Raw genomic sequence first — 21,528 nt, 5'->3', positions numbered from 1 at the left:
TTCTACATATGATTCTAAGTGTTGGTCTTGCTCTAGAAAATTTTAAATAGTGCATCTGAAGAACCACCTTCTTTCATATTAACACCTCTGATCCTTGCGGGCCTAATTCAATGTTTCTTGCTTCTAAGACTATGAAATGGCAATAGATAAGGGGCTTTCCCCCCTTGTAGTGGCACCCCATGTGTGGAATACTACTCCCAGAAAGATACTTCATGCACTGATGTTGTTCCTAAGTCCATTAAATTAATCAGCGATGCCTTTCTTTCTTACTGTTATACCACCTGTTGCTGTGGTTAGCTTCTTTGACTTTCAGGTTAATTGGCCTTCTTAGCTGGGATTAATCGCTTGGGTTTTTAAGACAACTTGGAAAGCATATGTGTGTTACATTGTGGAAAGCTGGATTATAAAGGAGTAGAATAAACAATAAAAGGGGGGAAGGTAGGGTGTGAATGGAAAGAGAATGGGTTTATGAACCATCTGAATGCTCAATGTCTTCTTCATGTAACTACATTGCCATTTTGGAGATACACATTTTCCCTTAGGAGGTCAGGAACACTGCTTGGGAACATTCACTTGTAGAAGATGAATGCTACCTCACCCTTTCTCCCCACCCATCCCTTCTGTCCTCCAGGTTTTCCAGAAACGCTTCAATGGTTCAGTCAGTTTCTTTCGGGGCTGGAATGACTACAAATTTGGCTTTGGAAGAGCTGATGGTGAATATTGGCTGGGTAAGTAAAGCTCCTCTTCTCTCCTTTTTTCAGTAGGCTGCATATTGTCTGTCATCCTGTTATATGCAAAGGCTACATTATGCTCACGTAGGTCTTTTTCATTGTTGGTGTCATGGAAATTGACAGCAATATTCTTTCCCCACGCTCTACCAATCAAGACTCATTGTTTTGTTGTGATAGCCCCACTTCATGGCCATGAAGTGGTTGCTGGGAATGGTGTCACTAGGGTTGGTGTCACATGTTGTCACCATCTGCTGATCTGTTTCACTCACTTGTCCCCCATCTGGCTAGTTGCCTGCTGCCCTGAAACATCCCAAAAGGGCTGTAAGGGGGTGGGCAGCTGGGCAAGTGAGGCAGAGAATGAGAGGCAGAGACAGAAGGTGAGACCTCTTCAGTTTTTCCCACTGCTGGTCAGAGGCAGGCAGGGACATGGATATATCCATCAACCTTGTCTTCTTCCCTGTTTCCCCAGTTCCCTTTGTTTTTTTTTCTCCCTACTGCCCTAGTTCCCTCAGTAAATGGAGCCGGAGTAGCACCCCTGCTGCTACATGGCAGCAACACTGCTCTCACACACGTGTCAGGCAGAGGGCCAGACCAGCTGTCATTCCCCTCTGGACTGTCACCTGGCACACTCCCCACACTCCAATAGTAACGCCACAGGAGGATGGAGAGCTGGATGGATCTGACAAGTATCTGGCCATGGCACAGCCAGCCCCCATAGCTAGAAGGGAAATTATTACATTTCTACCATGGAGTCTGGAGAACTCTGGCAGATGTGGGCAGATGATGTCATTAGTTTGTGATTAGCCAGATGCGTTTCTGATTGTCCACCTACCCTCTGAATGTCAATGAGTGGGGCTGCAGTGGCTAAACAGTGAGTCTGGAAGAGGAGCTGAGAGGAGACACACATCATAGTTCCCCTTGTGGAACTTTTATGCTGTTCTCTGTAATACAGTATATTGGCCCTTGTGTGCCAAAAGACTTTTGTTTCTTCTCTTCCTGTGCTTTCCCTGGCTTTCTTTCTTTCCCTAATCCCATTCTCCCTCAGCTCTTGACCCAGACTTCTTTCTTTGCCAGAACTTTCTGGAACAGCCAGATGTTTGGGTTTCTCTATTAAGTTGTTAAAACAGGTCCTTGGGTCCAGACGTTTCCAGAGCTAAGGGTGAGTGTTGTGTTTACTATGATTTGGGGCCAAAGGAAACAGCCAAGATCCCTTTGGTTTCTTTGTCTGTCCAGCATTTCCCTGTCAGCAGATGCTGGATCAGACAAAACTGTAGCTCCCAAGGGGAAGAGAGAATGGGTTTTTCTGTAGAACCTGTGTACCCAATGAATGCTTCCTTTTTGTCCTGTGGCCCAGGATTGCAAAATATCCATCTCCTGACCCTCAAGCAGAAGTATGAACTTCGTGTGGATCTAGAGGACTTTGAGAACAACACAGCCTTTGCCAAATACACCGACTTCTCCATCTCACCGAACGCGATAAATGCAGAGGAGGATGGCTACACACTGCATGTGTCTGGCTTCACTGATGGAGGGGCAGGTGAGAGAGCCCAGACTTTGGGCACCTACTCCGTTCATTTCCACAATTACTCCACAAAGTTTCTCTCAACATTTGTGCTGTCACTGAAAGATTTTGAGTGCAGAAACTGAATTAGAAGTTGGCACTGTAACACTAAAACTTTGACTCTACAATTGGCATTCCCAATCAGATGTCTTCCAAATAAGCAAGACCTTAGTTTTCATCATTCCTGGACTGTCCAGGGATGATGAGAATTACAATATGGCATGTAGAGAACACAAGGTTGGGGAAGGTTGGTTCAGAGAAAGGGCAGGAATCATACATTCTCACAGACGTTGTTGGACCCTAGTTCCTAACACCCATAGACAATGGTTAGAAACACCAAAGGGCTGCATAATTCAGAAGGCAGTCTATAAATGTTTACTGACCTTCCATTTCTATCCACCCTAGACCCCATGAAACCAGAGGTCTTGATTTTTTAAATTGCCATATGCACTGTAATCCACTTCCCTTGGATTGTTCCCCCTTCTTCTTTATGGTGTTTTCTTATATATTCCATCTAACAAAGTAGTTTCATACAACAGAGTGGTAGTGGAACTGTTTGTCACTTTGCTTTAATGACTTTTTACACAAGGGGGCTGCAATTGGCTTGTTTTAGTGTGGAGAGGTTGCTTGCCCACAATGGATGTGAAAATTTCTGAGTTTGGTTGCATTGCAGGGCTCTGGATTTCTTGTGGGAAGGTCAGGACCTCACAAGAGCTACTAACATTTCCATAGCATGCCTACTGAAAGCTTGCAGCCCACATGTCCCGGTATTCATTTGTGAAATGTTGGAGGCCATGAAAGCATTCTAGCTCTTTCCTGTGCCAGGGAGGTTTTGTGCCAGAAGCCTTTTAAAAACCCTTATTTCTGTCCATTTCCACTCTTACCAGGGGACTCACTGTCCTACCACAGTGGCCAGAAGTTCTCTACCTTTGATCGTGACCAAGACCTTTATGTGCAGAACTGCGCGGCGCTCTCTTCCGGTGCCTGGTGGTTCAAGAGCTGCCATTTTTCCAATCTCAATGGTTTCTACCTTGGCGGAGCCCATCTCTCCTATGCTAATGGCATTAACTGGTACCAATGGAAGGGCTTCTACTATTCCCTCAAGAGAAGTGAGATGAAAATACGTCGTGTCTGAGTACCAAGATTCATGACCTCTTCCCATTCCCCATGTCAGCAACTACTGGGAAGATGATGTAGGATGGGTTTCCAATTGTTGATTATTTTTTTTAACCCTATTCATATTATGGCAAGGTATCCAGATTTTGGATTGATTCAAGTGACTGGAGTTATGATGCTATTAATACAGTGGCTTACAGGAGTATTCAACCCCCCTTGACTTTTCCACATGTTGTTGTGCTACAGCCTGGAACTGAAATTGATTTATTTGGTAATTTTACCACTTAAAGTATAGAAAATACTTAATAGTGTGAAAGTACAAAATACTTCTATTGTGTCACAAAAGTTGAGTAAACAAAAATAAACTGGTACTTTCTGGCTGCACAAAGCATTCACTTCCACATCAATATTTGATAGAAACATTTCAGTGGCAATAACTCTTTGTTAGCTTTGCACATGTGGATCCTGAAATTTTTGCCCATTCTTCTTGACAGAATTGTCCTAGTTCTGTCATTTTGGATGGAGAGCATTGATGTACAGCAGTTTACAACTCTTGCAATAAATTCTCAATTGGACTGAAGTATGGGCTGTGAATGGGGCATTAGAAAACATTCAGCTTTTGTTTTCAAATCAATTCAGTTACCTTGGCTCTTTGTTTAAAGTCATTATCCACTGTAAGTCCTAGGCCCTCTCCAGACGGGCTTTACGTGACATCCTCATCACGTTCTAGAGTTTCCTCGGGGCGCTCCGCCCACATGAGGCCTAACCCTAGCACGTGACAAGGGTGCAATCATGGTGGCCTCCTATCCTCACGGGGGGCTACCATTATTACGTCACATGCACGCTGCCTCCAAACGGAGTGGCGCGCGTGTGATGCCCTTGTGCTGTCCCAGGCCGCTTACGGTGGCCTAGGCATGGCGCTAGAAGGAGCTCTGAAACGGAGCTCCTTCTGGGGGAGTGCCTCGTTCCCGCAGCCAATAAACTTGGCTGCGGCTCCCAGGGTGTCCTGGGGCATGAAGCCCCAAGGACACCCCTTTGGGCTGCCGTTGTGGCTGCCATGGCCCCAATCCGTTCTTCAACGGAGCGGCTGCAGGCCACCCCAATGGGGTGGTCTGTATTCCGCCTCAGTTCTCTTTTAGAAAATAGGTTTTCTTCTTGAATTTCCCTGTTTTTGTTTCCCACCATCTTTCACTCAACTCTGGCCATTGTCTCAGTCCCTGATGAGAAAAAATATCCACAAAACATGATGATGATGCCTCACCATGCTTCACCATAGGAAAGGTTCTCAGGACAATGAGAGCAGATGACTTTTTGGCACCTATATAGCAACAAAGCCAAAATATTCAGTTTTGGTCTCATTAGACCATAGAAACTTTGCTGTGTCTCCCACATGCCTTTTGGATGACTCTAAATAGGCTTTGGTATGGGTTTAATCCAGCAGTGGCTTTCTTCTCACCACTTTTCCATAAAGCTGAGCTTGTGGAACAGCCAGATGAAAGATGCCCCACAGAGATTCTCCCACCTCACTGCAGCTATCTCCAGCTCCCCCAGAATTACTGCTGGTCTCTTAGGCCTGGTACAGACGGGCCTTGACACACATCTTGATGATGTGCTAGGGTTGCCTCGGGGTGTCACTTACAGATGCCCCGCAACTCTAGCACGTATTCTGTACATCAAAATGATGGCACCCTGTACAGATGGGCACTGCCATTTTGATGTGACGGATGCTTAGTGTCCGCACATCATGGCGTGATACTGACATTGCGAGTGCGCCATTGGAGCACTGCTGCATCAGTATCGCACTGCAAAAAGAACCCGCTTTTTGCAGGTTCTTTTTCCGCTGGTAGGAAACCACATGGTTTGTACACTGCATTTCTCCCCCGGTGGAAAACTAGGCGCCAGCAGACTGCCAGTTTTGGGCAGTCTGTACTGGGCCAAAGTTTCTTTTCTGACTTATGCTCTCCTTACCTGGTCAGAAAGTTTTAGTGGACAACTTTCTCTCTTCAGAGTCATGGGTGGCCTATTTCCATTTTGTAATAATTTAACAGTGATCCAGGGAACATTATAGTTTGGTATTCTTTTTTTAAAAATAATGCAACGCTTCTGCTTCTGCACAACTATATCCTGGACTTATTTGGAATATTCCAAATAATGGTCTTCATGATTCTTTTTCTTTAGATACGCTTTCCAACAAACTCTGGGACTATCCATAAATGGGCGCAATTAATCTGAGATCACATAGCACTGGGACTGCACACAGACAGACTCCATTCAAATATTTAGATGACTTCTGGAGGCAGGGTGTTGCACTAGTGGTTTTTTTGGCGGGTCACAGCAAACAGAGGGTGAATATTTATGCAACCAACAAGTGCTCATTTGTTTTTGTAAACTTAATGTTTCTGTCCAATAAAAATAATTTGCACTTTCAGAGTGTATTTTATGTTTCTCTAGTGGCAATAATGTCAATTAAAATCTTTTCAATTCCAGGTTGTAACACAAGAAAAATGTGTCAAAGGGCTATTTGTGTGTGAATACTTCTGCAATGTAGTCGTGTGGTTTGCCTGCTGAACTGGGGCTGAACTGCAGTTTCTACCACCCATTACCATTTGCTATGCTAATTAGGACTCATGAGAAGTGTACATTTGTAACTCCTTTCCTTGTAGTCAATCCTCATTCATTTAAATTAAGTTCCAGTTTGTTTAACTTTCACCAGTATATATCAGGATCTAGAACAGGCCTTCTGCAAGTAACCAGTTCCATTCTCTGGAAAGAGGAATCTGCTCTCTTTCTGGAAGTCAGTTGGGCACACAAAGCAGGGAAGGAAGCTAAAAGAGGGGGAACAAAAGAGGTACATTTACTTTTAGTCATTGGTGGCATACAGCTATTTGCAGAGTATTCCCCTAGGCCAGGGGTAGGCAAAGTGTAGCACTCCAGATGTTGGACTGCAGCTCCCATCAGCCCTAGCTAGCACAATGGTGATAAATGCTGGGAATTGCAATCCACCACCAGGAGGGGTGCACTTTGCTCACCCTGCTTTAAAAAGAAGAAGGTGTCTGTAGTTAGTATAACCAATGATGAGATGCAGTCCAACTGTGCTTATTCTTTCTGTAGGCCAGGGATGGGGAAAGTGGGACGCACAGACCCCTAAACTCAACATTTTCAGGCTTGAAGTACCCAGAATGTCCCCTGTCTCCCCCCAAATGTACGAATTTTCTTCAGGGCCAATTATCAGACAGTTTCCCATCCCAAATGCAAGAAAATTCCTTGGAAATGAAGCTGTTTTGATTTCCCTACTCAGAAACTTCTACTGCTTCATGGCTCTTTTCTGATTGAACTAACTGAAAATTGTGTCAGTAAGAAACACAATTTTACTTCCAGTGCAGCATAATGTGTCATGGTTTAAGGGGAGGGGAGGGAAGTGAAAAAGGAACTCTGTCCCCCACATGCAGATTCCTCCCTGAAAATGTACTGTAGCCCTCAAGAGAGAAAAATGATTTCTATATCTCAGGCAGAAGCCTCAGGGTTCAGCATCATGGTTAAGGAGGGTCAGTTGCCAATGGACTGAGCTTCCAGAATGGCCAAGTGGTGTCAGTGCTACAACAGGTCCCAGCCTCTTCCTCCTTTAGAACAGGCTGTAGGTTTCCCTTTTGTGTGTGTCTCCTGTCAGCTTATGGAGACCCCATGGATTTCATAGGGTTTACTAAGGGAAGGAAAACTCAGAAGTAACTTTGTCATTTCCTTCTTCTGAAATATAGCCTACAGCATTTGGTATTTGTTGGTGGCCTGCCATCCAAGTGGTAAGCAGGACTGACCCTGCTTACCTTCTATGATCAGACAGGATATGGTGTTTCTAAGGTATTTAAGCCCTAGGTTTATCTTTCCTAATTGCAAAAGCAATGCACATGGAGTTGCAGCCACTTTCTCTTATGAGTAGGTGGGCTGTTGGCAGCATAGTAAGCTGGAAGAAAGCAGAAAAATGGGCACTCAGCTTCTGGTGTAGTTAGCCACTGTACATTTCTTACATCCCATAGCCCAGCACTCCCTTGTTCCAGCTTATTATGCTACCACAGTAATGGGCCAGAGACAGAAGAGGCTAATGAAGGATACACAAATGCAGCCAGTTAAATTCACCTGCCTATTTGGAGGAGAATGTGAAGGCTGCTGCTGGTGGTGGTGGAGCATATTGCCTTAAGGGTCTGGTTGGTATTAGGGACAGATGTGGGAAGAGATTAATAACAGACACAGACTAGGAATACAGATTGAAAGACCTTCCTGACTACAGCTCATCTGAATCCCACAGCCAGCATGGCCATTGGCTTTAGGATGCTGGGAGCTGTTTTCCAGAATTACTTTTCCAAGCTTTGGCCAACAGCCCATGCAAGCCTTGTGTTAGCCCTGCCACCTATGATCTAAATCAAGGGTTCCCAACTTGTGCTCTGATGAGCCATCAGGGCTCTGTGTGCACTTCTCAGATGCTCTGTGGCCAGGAAAATGAAATAAATAAAAATGGATTGAAGTTAAAGAATAAGAATATATTCTTATATACACTCCTAAATGCCATTAACTTTTAGGACATAGGATTGGCCTTTTAGGGGCTCTGTCATAGAAATAAGGGCTCTGTGAGTCAAAAGTTTGGGAACCCCTGATCTAGATCAATGGTTCCCAATCTTTGGTCCTACAGATGTTTTGAAATTCAGCTCCCAGAATTCCTGACTGTTCGCCAAACTGGCTGGGTCTTCTAGGAGCTGAGAGGCAACAATTAATCATGTAGTGATTGTTTGAGATTGGAAGCCAGCCATGTGCCTTCAGTCTAAGTCCAATTCTCCTCCAGCAAGTGTAAAACACCTGAAACTGCAAAGTTTTGGAAACAAAGAGCTAGGCTAAACTCCTTCACAAAGATTCTTAAACACTTCCTAATAACTACAGTGTTCAGAATGATTTGGACAGAATGATGTGTGAAGCTGTTCTTATACTGTACCAGCTTAAATGTGTAATGAAAATGTGCCCAAATTTACCTGGGGCTTGGTTGCATGTTTTCATTGTGTTTGAGTGTAGGACTGAGGGTTTGCTAAGGTTGGTTACAGTTTGAATTGTGAATGATAAAACAATCGGGGCATAGGAGAAAAGATTCCCTGTCAAAAGATTAAAAATAACCAATCCTCCTATTTGTACCCTTTGATTTCTAACACTGAAATAAACATCCATTCTTGGAAATTGGGATGGCTGTGAAATCAACATTATTTTAAGGGACTGGAGCTTTTTAGGCCCTGTGTAACTTCTTTATTCCTCAAAACCACCTCCAGTGTTATACCATTTACTCATCTTTTTTGTCCATGGCTTGCTTTGTGCTTTTGACATCTGGATGGACAACACAACAATCCACATTGCAGAGAAATATTTAAAAGATGTCAATGATGACTGAATGTTATCCTCCTCCCATCCTCTAGCATTTTCTTGGGCCTGCCAAGATGCTTGTTTTGACTACACACTCTTCGCATCTGGGTTTTCTCCTCTGCAATTAAAATCTACAAGTCACCTGAGGCTACAGCACTTGGATGGCTAAGATCCTGAGAATACTGGCTTTATTTTTGTGTTCCCATAAAATGGGTTTGTACCTTGGCAGGAAGTATTGGTGGAGAGACCTACCACAGTGAATACAGCTTGAGTTGGAGCTGAGGGCAAAAAGGAAATCTCAACTAGAAGGCAAGAAGAATACAGTAATTGTATTTCCTGAAAGATTACCCAAATGACATTGGGCACGCAGATACAAGTCATAAACAGCTGCAAAAGTCAAGGCACTTGGGTATAACGCAGGGATCTTAGAAATATTCCTGAGAGTAATTCAACTGAATTTCCTAGAATACATTACATCCTACTGTGTGTTTCTGGTATGTTAAAATAGACAACTGAGGCCACTAAGAAAGGCTTCCCTGAGTATATGAGGAGAGTTCATTCCCATGAGGCAATGCCAATGTCCTACTACAGCCTTCGCTGTAGCTGAACAGAATTTGGAACTGCATCCCTCACTTGCTACACAGGTACATCTGAGGAACACTGAATCAGCTAATATAACTGGTGGTACCATGTTGATCTCTGCAAAAAGAGGTAAGAAGTGAAGCTGAATTCTCTGTAAGAGTGAAAAGAGTATTTCAACTATTTTCTGCAAAGGATGAAGTAAAGTGCTAACAAGAGCAAAGCACTTATTTACTTGGCTGTAGAGCACATAATGCGGAAAAAAAGAAGTGGCATCTCCCCACTTTCAGTTAATGCTGCAAGCAGATAAAGCAGGAAAATCCTAGATCCACACTAGCCTGGAGAAGGTTAAGACGTGATCTGATAGCCCTGTTTAAATATCTGAAGGGATGTCATATTGAGGAGGGAGCTAGCTTGTTTTCTGCTGCTCCAGAGACTAAGACCCAGAACAATAGATACAAGGTCCAAGAAAAGAGATTCCACCTCAAAAGATATCTAAGAGTGATCCTCTATATGTTAACGTCTGCCAGAATAATTTATGCTCAACAATGGAAGTCACAGTCAATACCCACAATAGAAGAATGGATACAGAGATTGCTAGACCTAAGAGAGGCAGATAGAATATCAAGAAAAATAAAGAAAGAAGAAGTACAAATATAAATGATGAGTGGGATATGATATCGAAGTATTGGGAAAAAACTTCAGAAAAACAAGCAGAGCAAGATCAGGTAGTGACAAAGTAAAGAGAAAAGAGCAAACTAAAACAGAAAGTGAGAGAATGTAAGATAAGGGGGAAAAGGAGTATGATTGCAAGAAAGTGTCAGAACCACACAACAGTAGAAAATAATTAAGAGTAGCTAATAAAGGTCAAGAGAGATACTCTATACACCAAATGGAGGTGTGTTGATTTATGCTTTTCTAGAGTTAATCTAGGTTGTCTAGGAAATACACTTTGTAGAAAGACAATTGTGGAAACGAAAGAAAAATATGGAAATGTATAATGTTGAAGGTATATGTAATATTCCATTTTCAATTTAAAAAGAAAGAAAGAAAAGAGATTCCACCTCAACATTAGGAGGAACTTACTGACAGTAAGGGCTGTTTGACAGTGGAACACACTCTTTCCTCAGAGTGTAGTGGAGTCCTTCCTTAGAAGTCTTTAAAAAGAGGCAGCATGGCCATCTGTTGGGGATGCTTTGACTGTGATTTCCTGGATGACCCTTGTGGTCTCTTCCAAATACTTGAAGGGATGTCATATTGAGGAGGGAGCTGACTTGTTTTCTGCAGCTCCAGAGACTAGGACCCAGAGCAATGGATACAAACTACAGGAAAAGAGATTCCACCTCAACATTAGGAAAAACTTCCTGACCGTAAGAGCTGTTCAACAGTGGAACACACTCCCTTGGAGTGTCGTGGAGTCTCCTTCCTTGGAGGTCTTTAAACAGAGGCTGGATGGCCATCTGTTGGAGATGCTTTGACTGAGAGTTCCTGCATAGGAAGGGGTTGGACTGGATGGCCCTTGTGGTCTCTTCCAACTCTTTGATTTTTCCACTCTGCTTATGATCCTAGGGTAGGTATTATGGGCAAGAAAGAGTTAGGACCTGAGAAAGGATTGATGTTTCTTCTAGGGCTGCCTGTAGCAATTTACCAAGCAATGGAGAAGGAGAAAATTGAAAGCAGAACAACAGGAAGAGAGATTCCCTTATTTACCATCAGAGGTAACTGATGGTTCTAGCACTAGAAGGCCACTGTAACACACTTTCTCTCATCACCAACAAGTCCACATCTGCATGATAATGAAATCTGGGGTGCATGTCATGTCTATCCCATATCCAACCATTTGGATAGGGGAGATCAATGGTTTGTGGAACAGAGAACAGCATAGGAGTCCTATTCCATCACCTTCTGACAACAAAGGTGTTATCATCTAATCTGCCAACTGGCTAAACACAAAATCTATGCCTTGAAACTGTCTCTTTGTCAACTCTAAAGTGTGCCCTGCCGGTCAATAAGGCATCTCTCATCTGACAGGTCACTCTCTGCTTCCTCAGCCTCGACATCACTTTCACTCACATTCTCAGCCTCTCGGGCTCTACGGTTCCCTATATTGCTGCCTACACCTGCCCCCACCCCTCCCCCAACAAGGGCAAAAGTGCCTGCTCCAGCCATAGTCCCAATGGCAAACGTTGCTGCTGTACCGGTACTCAGTACAATGGCTTCTGCAGCCAAGATGGCTCCTGCAATACCAGCCCCAATGGCCCCACCAGCTAATCCAAGAGTACCCACTCCAATCGCCAAACCAGCTTTGAGGGCATGGGATTTGTATCGACGGCTGTAGCATTCAAGAAAATCTTTAGCAACAGCCTGCAGGTAAGACTCAAGCAGTAATATGGAATCTTTCCGACCGGGTTCATTTCCCTGCAGCAATATCTCACACCGATGGATCAGCTGCCGCTGCTTCTCTGAAATGCACCGTGTCATTGAGCTTGGAGTCACCTTTAGGCCTGCAATCATGGGGCGTGAGATCTGCTCCTGAAATGAAGGTAGAAAGAATAACAGGTTTACAAAATTGGGTGGGTAGAGAAAGAAGGCATTGATCAACCCTGTGCTAAAAATAAACTCTAACAACATGTTGAAGAAAAGCACATGGGCCAACCAGAATAGTACGTGCAAGAAGAGCACATGGGCCAAGACCACATGGAGAGTGGGTAAGAAATTGCTAATTGAACATGTATGTCAGTTAATTGATTACATGGATTGATTCTATCTAGTTGTACATATATTTAGGCTGGTCTGCTGTGCTCTCCCCTTGAGTTAGGGGAATAACCCTTTGAGGGCTCATTCCCATTGTAGTTTTCTCTGAAGAAGGATTCGGGCAAACGACTCTCATTCCCATTTGAACCCGCTTCTGATCCTCACTGGATTGATTCCAGGAGGAAAGAAGCAAGGCAAACACAAATAACCCGGGGTTATTTGATACTTTTTTTTGGTGGTTCTTTTCACAGGAATCAATCCTGAAGCGAGTCAAATAGGTGGGAACGACAGATTGGAATCGCAGCATTCAGGAGGGGAGGGACAAATGGCAGACAAGTGTTTACCATCCCTCCTCAGTTTATGATAGATCCACCATTTCTCCCTCCTGTCAGTGCTGCATTTGTACTTTTTAAAAAAAATTAAACTGAGTGCATATTCGATTGATCGCTTTTGCAACTACTTGCAAAGGCATGTACTTGCTAAAGCAATCAATCACATATGCGCTCAGTTTAATTTTTTAAAAAAACACATTGTCCTCCATTTCACCCTTCCCAGGATGCCCCAGAAGTCCCCTGTTTCTCTCCCTCCCTGCTCCGAGAAGTCCCCCATTTGCCATGCCTTTGCCAGAGTCCTCCCTTTCTCTCCCTCTCTGATCCCAGAAGTCCCCCATTTCTCCCTTCTTCCCAGGCCTTCTTCCCCCTCCTCCATCCCCAACATGGGGGCTCCTCCCTCCCTCCTTCCTCCAGTCCTGCCATCAAATGATTGACATCTGGAGCACAAATGGGAACTAAATCATGCCAAAAAAAAACCCCACACTTACTCTGGAGTAAGGTAAATCTTGTTTGCAGTGGGGACAAGGGACCTTTTGGGATCAATTTCTGACATGCAGCCAAGCAGGATCAAAAATCAAGTCATTCCTCCAATGGGAATGACCCCTCAGTTAGGATGGACTTAGAGGCAGCAATTAATCATGTACTGATTGTGTAGTGATCATTGGAAACTGGAAGCCATGTTCCTCTAAGTCCAACTCTATAGACATTATATCACATTGATTCTTTGAGTTCACTGAAATCTAAATACTGTTGTTCTCTCCAATCATAACCTTCCCAAGCCCTATCAAATAAGAATATTTTCGCACACTTATGGTACCTTTCACCCTGCATCAGATCTGTCCTACAGATAACTCCAACTGCGGTCCCTGAGACTGGAGCTTTTTGCCTTTGCAGAACTTAAATGTACGTCTCCTGGTCCCAGAAGTCATCTTACAGTTACCCATCCACTGCAATAGTTATGCTGGTTGGGATGATGGGAACTGTAGTATAACATAAGAAAGATTCCAAATCAGGGACGCTTGAGTTAATCGTACTGGATATTTTAAGCCCTGAAGCCAGACAAATCCTTAAACTTCATCCATCATTTGCCTAACTTTAGACTACGTTCTGTCCCAGCATTCTTCATGTGCTTATTATTTTCTCCTCCTTCAAATCCCTCATGTTTTTTGCCAAGGTTTTATCTTTAATTCCACACTTGACTTGCTCTTTGTACATACCTGCTCTTTGATGAACTCTGCAAATTCTGTCCTCAAGGTCTCCTGGATGTCCAGGTCATGTAAAGTGATGGCCATCTGCAGAGAGGAAAAAGAAAAGGGTAAGAAACCACTATGTCTATGAGGAATAATCATTGTTCCTAAGGACCCTTGATTTCCATGACTAAATGTTGTTGTTGTGTGCCATTAAGTCATTTCTGACTTATGGTGACTCTAAGGAGAACCTATCACAGGGTTTTGTTGGCAAGATTTGTTCAGTAGGGGGTTTGCCTTTGCTTTCCTCTGACATTGAGAGAATGTGACTGGCCAAGGTCATCCAGTGAGTTTCCATGGCTGGACAAGGATTCAAACCCTGCTCTCCACAGCCATAGTCCAACACAGAGTCATAGTCCAACCACAAAACCTTGTTGGCTCTTAAAAAAAATAGAGGGGGGGGGGTCTTGGACCTAAAATGGCCTGGGATGCACTAAAAATATGGTGTAATTACTCCTTTGATGACATTTGGTGACAATATTTATTAATTTATTTATTTTGTGAGGAGTACAGCCTTCCAAAGCCTCCTGGTGCCTAAAGCACACCCTCCTAGCCTTCCACAGTTGACCACCCTTTAGAAGTTTCCAAAGTTCAACATATATGTATATATTTAGAACCATGTGCAAAAGTGATTGTCTGCTCTCATTTTTTTCTGTGGTATGGTGTTCCTATGGTGTATGACAACCCCATCATGAGGGTTTCTTGATAAGATTTGTTCAGAAGGTGTTTACTTTGTCTCCCTCTGAGGATGACAGGGTATGATTTGCCCAAGGTTACCCAGAGAGTTTCTGTGGATGAGCAGAGATTCAAACCCTGGTCACTAGAGTCACTCAAACCACTTGACCACAGGAAAAATATATATGTGAAAACAGATGCGGAGGGTTGATGCTTAAAGTGGTCCTGTTCATGTTAACCCCCTTCTCTAGTTAGCAAGAAACATAACCATGATGTACATGATGGAAACAGATCAGATGATTCCTCCAATATCTATAGAAGCTGCACTTGTTCTCCCTGGAGATTTCACCCCACATAGGTTTATTCTTTTATTCCATCCCACTTTCTTTCCAAGATAGAATTCATGGTAGGAGAATCTTCCATCCAGGCCCAGACCTTCTTGGTTTCAGTTTACTGGACATGCCCTCAGGGGGCTGAATTCTTTGACTAGCACAAAGAGATTATCTAATCCACAAGCAAGGAGGTGATATGCTCCAGCAAAAGAAGTATTTAGGATAAAGAGCATTTAGGATGGATTGTGAGAATCACAAGTGAAGAGGAGGGAGGACAGAAGTTGGTACCTGTGTGACTGAAGAGAAGGCAAACTTGTATTGCTTCATGAGAGTCGAGAACTTCTAAAAGGTGAAACAGAAGTGATATCTGAGGATGGGAATGCACAGCTAGCTCCCGACCAACTGACCAACAGACACACACATACATACATATTCAGAATCCACCTCCAAACTACAGCCTCCACAATGTTTATTTCCCAACATTCAGAACTCATAAATTCATTTACTGTTTTATTTGTTTAAAAAAGCACATTTGCATCCTGATTTCTCATCCTAATAATTCCTCCCAAGTTTTCTGATCTTTGAAACTTAACAATTAATATAACCAACACCATTAAATAGCTGGGAAATACTACCTCATACATATGCACCTACATATGTATACACATATATAAGAAGCGAGGTAAACACATTTCTACGAACACAGTAAAAATGAAATATATGCTAGGATTGTTGCCTAGTCCCATAAATAATCTGAATCTGGCAGCATATCTCCAGACAAGGAGGTAAGTGAATCCCTGCCAGATTCACTTGGCACGATGAAGGGAGTCAATAACACAGCTGAGTTGAACTGGTGTGTCAGGCCTTGACAAGGCTTCTCCACCTATTCACAACTCCATGAAAGAGGGAAGCCTGTCTGTTCCTGTCTCCTGGTTGGCCCACATTTAGTCTGAAAGTGAAGGGAGTAGATGCAAATAATTTGTTATTTCCCCAAAGGATTATTTTTCCAGCCACCCAACAAATATTAGGCAGGTAAAGCTTTTCAGATGGGAATCAGTGGGTTTCAGTACAAGCCACTAGGCCTAGGCTGCCCCAGCAATGGTGACACTGGTGACAGAGGAGGATATCACACGGGACAGGAGGCTCTCAATTTCGAAGGAGAACATAGCAAGATCAATTTGAAAATTCACGCAATGACGTGATTACTTATCACACCTTAAATTTGCTGTAATGGCCTCTCTGAACGTGACCCAGATTCTGTACAAAGTAAGCCATCACATTGGTGGGTTCTTAATTGCGAATTGGCACACTTACGCATGCTCAATGAGACTCCAGATGACTGGAGCATAGCATATTTAGGTGAGTAAGAGAGAGGAACCAAGGAACGCCTTCCGGATTTTTTTTTTTGGGGGGGGGGAACCAGGATCAAAGGAGACATGCACATCATGCCAAACAACAGCGCACTGAGTGCGAAGTTGCCTAGGAACAGGGTTTGTGACTTTACTAGTTCACCGAATTTACTTAACTGTGGATTGACGCGTGAATGCGTTCAGAGTGCGTTCGGACCGCCAGCAATCATGTGTGGTAACCTTTTGCGCAATAACGTGAATACGCATGATTGTGTTCAGGATGACACTGGATTATACTTCCAATTTCAGTCGTGTGATATCCTCCACAGTTGCATGCCCCCACTCAGGCAACAGACTAGGATCTCTTACATGCTATACAGCTACAACACTTCAAGAATCATGTTAATTCCTATGGCTGCATCCTGTGGAATCCTATAGCACTGCAGCACTTTGGAGTTTATCACATGAAGGAGACTGAGAGTTTATCCTGTGACTATCCTGGAAAAATTGTGTAATTGCGCGAAATGATTTCACATGACATACCCACCATAAAAATGGTCACAAAGAAGCATTAACATCACCTCCTTTTACTTTTGGGATTTCAGCAACAATGCATTTCTTATATCACTTTATTTGCACAATTGTGTGTGATAATCATTTGCGCAATTACTCACCATTTTAGCTTTATTTGTGGGATGCTTTAAATGCACTTTAATCTCTCTTTAATGACAAAATTAGCCCCAGTGTGAAAAACTCCTTTGAGAGAGCATTCTGAATACCTCACGAAACTACAAATGCCACGTTTCAACAGAATGGAACTATAGCAGTTGACACAGATATCAAAGTGTTATAAGTATGTAGTACGAAAGACACCTATTTTAGGGATTATACTGCAGATTGTATGACACACAGCCCTATCCTCTGACATTCTTACTACTGCTCCATGCCCTCTAGTTCTGGCACCTGAGGTGGATGCCTCACTCTGTGCATCCACCTCAGTAAGTATATAGTGGACTACTACCAGTTGTCCCTGCTAGTGGTCCTTCCCTATATTTCCCTTCTTTGAATAGTCAAAATACACAAGAGACAAACTTTTGACTGGACCTCTTTTGCACTGGTTATCATCCAGCAAAACTGAACGTGAAACAGCTGCCAACTTTTCAAGGAGCTCCTGTAGTAGTTGTGTCTTCACAACAGAAGGCTGACTCCATCTGGCAGTTAACAGGTGAATAAGCCACACAAAGCTTCATATGGCTGTTAATAGATCGAATCTCTGTTAAAGGCATAGGAACATACCAGGGCATGGGAGGGGAGGCAGTTGACAACAAGATTTCCAAACCTTTGCACATATTTGCCAAACCTTGGCCTTGTCTGCACTGGCCAAGATACTACAGGGACAGCCTGGAATATCCTGCCCCCCTGACTACCTCCATCATTGTCTGGCCCTCAGTTCCCATGCTGTGGTGGCTGTTTGCATCCCACTGAGCCACCCAGTACCTAGCTACAATTATACGGCTGAGTGCCTCAGTGACTGGCGACAGTGGCGGACATACATGGTGGCTCAACAGAACGCCTGTGCCATCAGGCAACTTGGCACAGAAATGGAGGGCTCCAGATCTTCTTGGAAGATTCAGAGTAAGAGGTAGGTTTTAAAAATTTTGTGTTAAGGATGTTATACCCCAGTTCTGTTACTGAGCATGCCAGACATTCTTCTGTTTGTTTGCACCGGGATGTGCCAGACATTGGAGATTATAACACGGGGGAAAGGAGGGAGTGAAGCTGAACTCTCCTATCCTTATCCCTTTTTTAATGTATCATGTTTATCCTGTCCATCTCCCATTAGGGAAGTGGAATGGCCCCATTGTATTAATGGAGTTTTCGTTAATACAAAATGATGGGGCATTTCCACTGTGTCCTCTGATAATCTTTGCATGATCGCATGATAAGGACAGAAACACTTTGCTCGCCTCCTTTCCCTCATATGATAATCTCCATTGTCTGGACTGTTTGCATGGTGCATTGTCTGAGCAAGACGCTGCCAGAACCGGGGGCGGGGGGAGGTCTTTTGGCTGATGCAGACAAGACTCTGGTTTCATAATCCCAATACTTTTCTCCTTTCTTGTTACTCTTTCTGTCCAGTAAGAGTTCTGTGACAGGCAGAAATTCAACATGTTTGCACCCAGGATTTCCTTTAGAATCAGACCTGCATCCCTCACCTTTATCTTGGACGCAAGCTGTGCCCCCGTGAGGGTTGTGTCATCTTGGTTTCTCTTTGCATGCATTCCTGCTGATCTGGCTATTTCATTCCCATAATCCTTCAGACATTCCCTAAAATCATCATCCATGTCTGCAAGAAATAGGTCGATCAAACAGTTAAGGCAAAAGAACAGTATATACTGTAATCTGTACAGCTGCTCCCCCTGATGGCCATTGGCAGTAATGCAGATAATCTGAGTTGACAGGAGGTCTTCACAGAGGTCTGAGACTCTCCCATTTCATTAACAGAAAGGGATTTAAAAAATTAGTGCTGCAAATTGGAACGGAACTAATTAGCAAACTAAAAACTGGGCTTGTCATTTTTATTTTATTTTCTTGGCAGGTCTCCTTGGATCCTTTTTCTCAATCTTAATCACTCTCTTCCTGCCTGTGGAAAAATACTAATATCTGTGGGCCAACAACAGGTTCAAGGGAGGGGCAAGACATCTGTGAAAACAGCTCAGGGGAAGAGGGTTAAAAACATGTCTTCTGCAGAACCTCTGATCAACCTAGAAACCCCCAACCCTGCAATAAACATATTATGTGTGGGTGTTTAAAAGAAACACAGAGAGATCTGATTGTAGATCTTACACGTCTTTTGTGATTTGGCCGTAAGGGACAGAGTAACTCTCAGTCTATGTTTGCTGTTGTTTAATTAGGTGCAAAGTTAATCCCTGCAATTGCTGAACCAAATGAAGTGGGAAGCCAGAGCACAGCCAGAGAGACATTTGAGGGGGGCAGCTCAAGAAGTTTACCGGCTACACTGGGATGGGGAGCCTCTTGTGTGAGATGCTATTGTAGAGTCATGGGAAAGGTCAGCCAGGTGGAGCTAGAGCCAAGCAAGAAGTGGAGTTTGCAACATGGTTAGGATTATATAGCTTTTCTGTGTCACCATCTCTCTTTCATTCTCTCTCTCTCTCACACACACACAAGTTTGATGGGGAAAATTATGGATTTTCCTTAAGTCACAACACATTCAGAAATCACCCAGCAAGGACTCATCTCCATTGGCCACCATGCCACTGTTTGCTGAATGCTTCTGGTTCTCAGGTCTGTGGGGCAGTTATGATTGGGTTTCAATCCCAATCATAAAGGAGCTCTCAAATGGGCTGAACCCTATCCTCAATAGTTGCAATGCCTTGGATAATTCCATTAAAATTCAGACTATAGCCCAGTCTGGGAGCCATGAACTGCACACGGCTAAGAATTCTTAGGAACCATCCTGAAGAACCTGATCTCTTTTTTCTGAGACATATACAGACACATGCTCCCTTTGCCTTGTGCTCCCCCTTCTCTGGATCCCATCGTTTTACCTGCTCCTTAGATTTGCTATTTTTGTGATTCCAAGATCCTCTGTGTTTACATGAATGCAGAGGCTTCTTCATGAACACATCACAGCTCATCCCATTCATTGGAGTATCCTGAATAATACAGTGTGCCCACGTTATATGCGGGTGCGCTTTATGCGGACTTGAGTGTACATGCTCAAGCTGCAGGGAGCATGCGGGGTGCAAGGGGCAGCGCATCCCATTCAAATGAATGGGGCACACACTCGTGGCGCCCCGTGCACTCCCGCACCGTCGCGCACGAACCCCATTCAAATGAATGGGGCTCCAGAATACACAAAATTAGCCTTACACAGGGGGGTCTGGAACAGATCCCCCGCGTAAGGCAAGGGTCCACTGTAGTTTGGTAGAAGGGCTACCATGGAAAGGAGGGCAAAGAAGTCCACTTCAGCCAGCCCAGTCACATGTTCCTAAATCAGGACTGGGGGCTTAAATGTGAAGCATCTGGCTCCATGCAATTCAACAGAGCACAAGACTTTCTAACACCCTTTGGTACTGTACTGGATTTGGGTAGGAAGAGGGCAGTTTCATTTATTAACCTTCACTGCAGCCTGAAATGTGTTATGTAGGTGAAGTGGGATATTTGATTGGAAATCCAAACCAATAATCAATAAAAAGAATAATCACAAATAAGGGAAGTATAACCACAGCAGTTGGGAGTGGCGGAGGGGAACTATTTTACAGCACATCCTTGAAACTCAAGTTACACATTTTTGGTAAGACTTTTAGTTGGGATTTCTTTTTTCCCCCTCCAAAAAAGGAAATTATTGTCATGGGGGCAAGTAGCAGCAGTGTCAGGGAAATGAGATGATTAACCCTTTACCAACAGGACATTTTCGCATGGAAATCTTACCCCCTGAAATGGCATTTTCACCAACAGTAGTGAAGCAGCAAGGTGCTGCAGTGGGTCTGAGGTGATTTCATCTGGAGGAAAGAGGTTAATCACCATCTCCTTTAGCACAGCCCCTCCCACCAACACTTCATTAAAACATACACATACATACACATAATAGTGGAAGAATAGATATTAATGTGGATTAAACTAAAAAGTTTTTTAAACATTGTTGCCTCAGCGTCTTATCCACTGGTGTGCTATTGTATGCCGTGTTTTCTCAGCCATAGCCTTCTCTGCCACTCTCAATGTGGGGATATCAACAAAAGACTTTATTTTCATTTTATGGGCTATTTTTTACCAACATTTTTTTAAATTTTATTTTAAAAAATCAGCCCTAAAAATATAAAAAAACTCCTCCTGCCCTACACTTTCTTTTGAACAAGGCAGAACACCTGAAACAGAAAGAGGAAGAATGTGCCACATTTTGTTGGTGTGGGAAATGACTAGACTCCTGAACAGCACAAAGCATCAAAAGAACTAGGAGATCAGGTCTCCATTTAGTTGGATTGATCAGACTCTAAGCCTTTTGACATCTGATGTTAAGAAACAAACAAATAAACAAAAAAGCCTCCAGTGATTTTTCTGGAACCAAAGCTCCCCCTAGTTGAAGGATGAAGCAATAGTTTCTGCAGATAGTTTCTGAAGATAGTATGGGTGTGTATGTGTCTTCAAGTTCCCTGTTGACTTATAGTTATCCCATTAATTTCATAGGGTTTTCTTAGGCAAGGAATACTCAAGAGTTTTGCTAATTCCTTCCTCTGAAATATAGCCTATAGTGCCTGGAAGTAATAGTACCACTCTATTCTGCTTTGGTTAGATCTCACCTGGAATATTGTGTCCAGTTCTGGTTACCCCAATTCAAGAAGGATTTGACAAGCTGGGGTGTGTCCAGAGGAGGTTTATCAAAATGGTAAAAGGTCTGGAAACCATACTCTATGAGGTGTGTCTTATGGAACTGGAA

The 21,528-nt window shown here is 43.4% G+C and overlaps 2 protein-coding genes across 2 annotated transcripts in view; one reads left to right on the top strand and one right to left on the bottom strand.

Annotated features, from left to right (window-relative positions):
- Positions 1 to 5,063, top strand: part of MFAP4 (microfibril associated protein 4) — a 12,737-nt gene extending 7,674 nt beyond the window's left edge. Inside the window, exons 4-6 of the mRNA XM_042472250.1 lie at positions 632 to 728; positions 2,086 to 2,268; positions 3,180 to 5,063. Coding sequence (XP_042328184.1) covers positions 632 to 728; positions 2,086 to 2,268; positions 3,180 to 3,427 — 528 coding nt within the window. The 3' untranslated portion in view covers positions 3,428 to 5,063. The remainder of the gene's footprint in view (positions 1 to 631; positions 729 to 2,085; positions 2,269 to 3,179) is intronic.
- A 5,738-nt stretch (positions 5,064 to 10,801) lies between these two features.
- Positions 10,802 to 21,528, bottom strand: part of RNF112 (ring finger protein 112) — a 28,982-nt gene continuing 18,255 nt past the window's right edge. Inside the window, exons 11-14 of the mRNA XM_042472239.1 lie at positions 18,287 to 18,417; positions 15,010 to 15,063; positions 13,685 to 13,759; positions 10,802 to 11,913 (exon numbers count right to left, since the gene is read on the bottom strand). Of these exons, the coding sequence (XP_042328173.1) occupies positions 11,368 to 11,913; positions 13,685 to 13,759; positions 15,010 to 15,063; positions 18,287 to 18,417 (806 nt within the window). The 3' untranslated portion in view covers positions 10,802 to 11,367. The remainder of the gene's footprint in view (positions 11,914 to 13,684; positions 13,760 to 15,009; positions 15,064 to 18,286; positions 18,418 to 21,528) is intronic.

The sequence above is a fragment of the Sceloporus undulatus genome, chromosome 6 (assembly GCF_019175285.1).
Source record: "Sceloporus undulatus isolate JIND9_A2432 ecotype Alabama chromosome 6, SceUnd_v1.1, whole genome shotgun sequence".
NCBI lineage: Eukaryota > Metazoa > Chordata > Lepidosauria > Squamata > Phrynosomatidae > Sceloporus > Sceloporus undulatus.
This window is presented reverse-complemented; position numbering and strand designations above follow the sequence as displayed.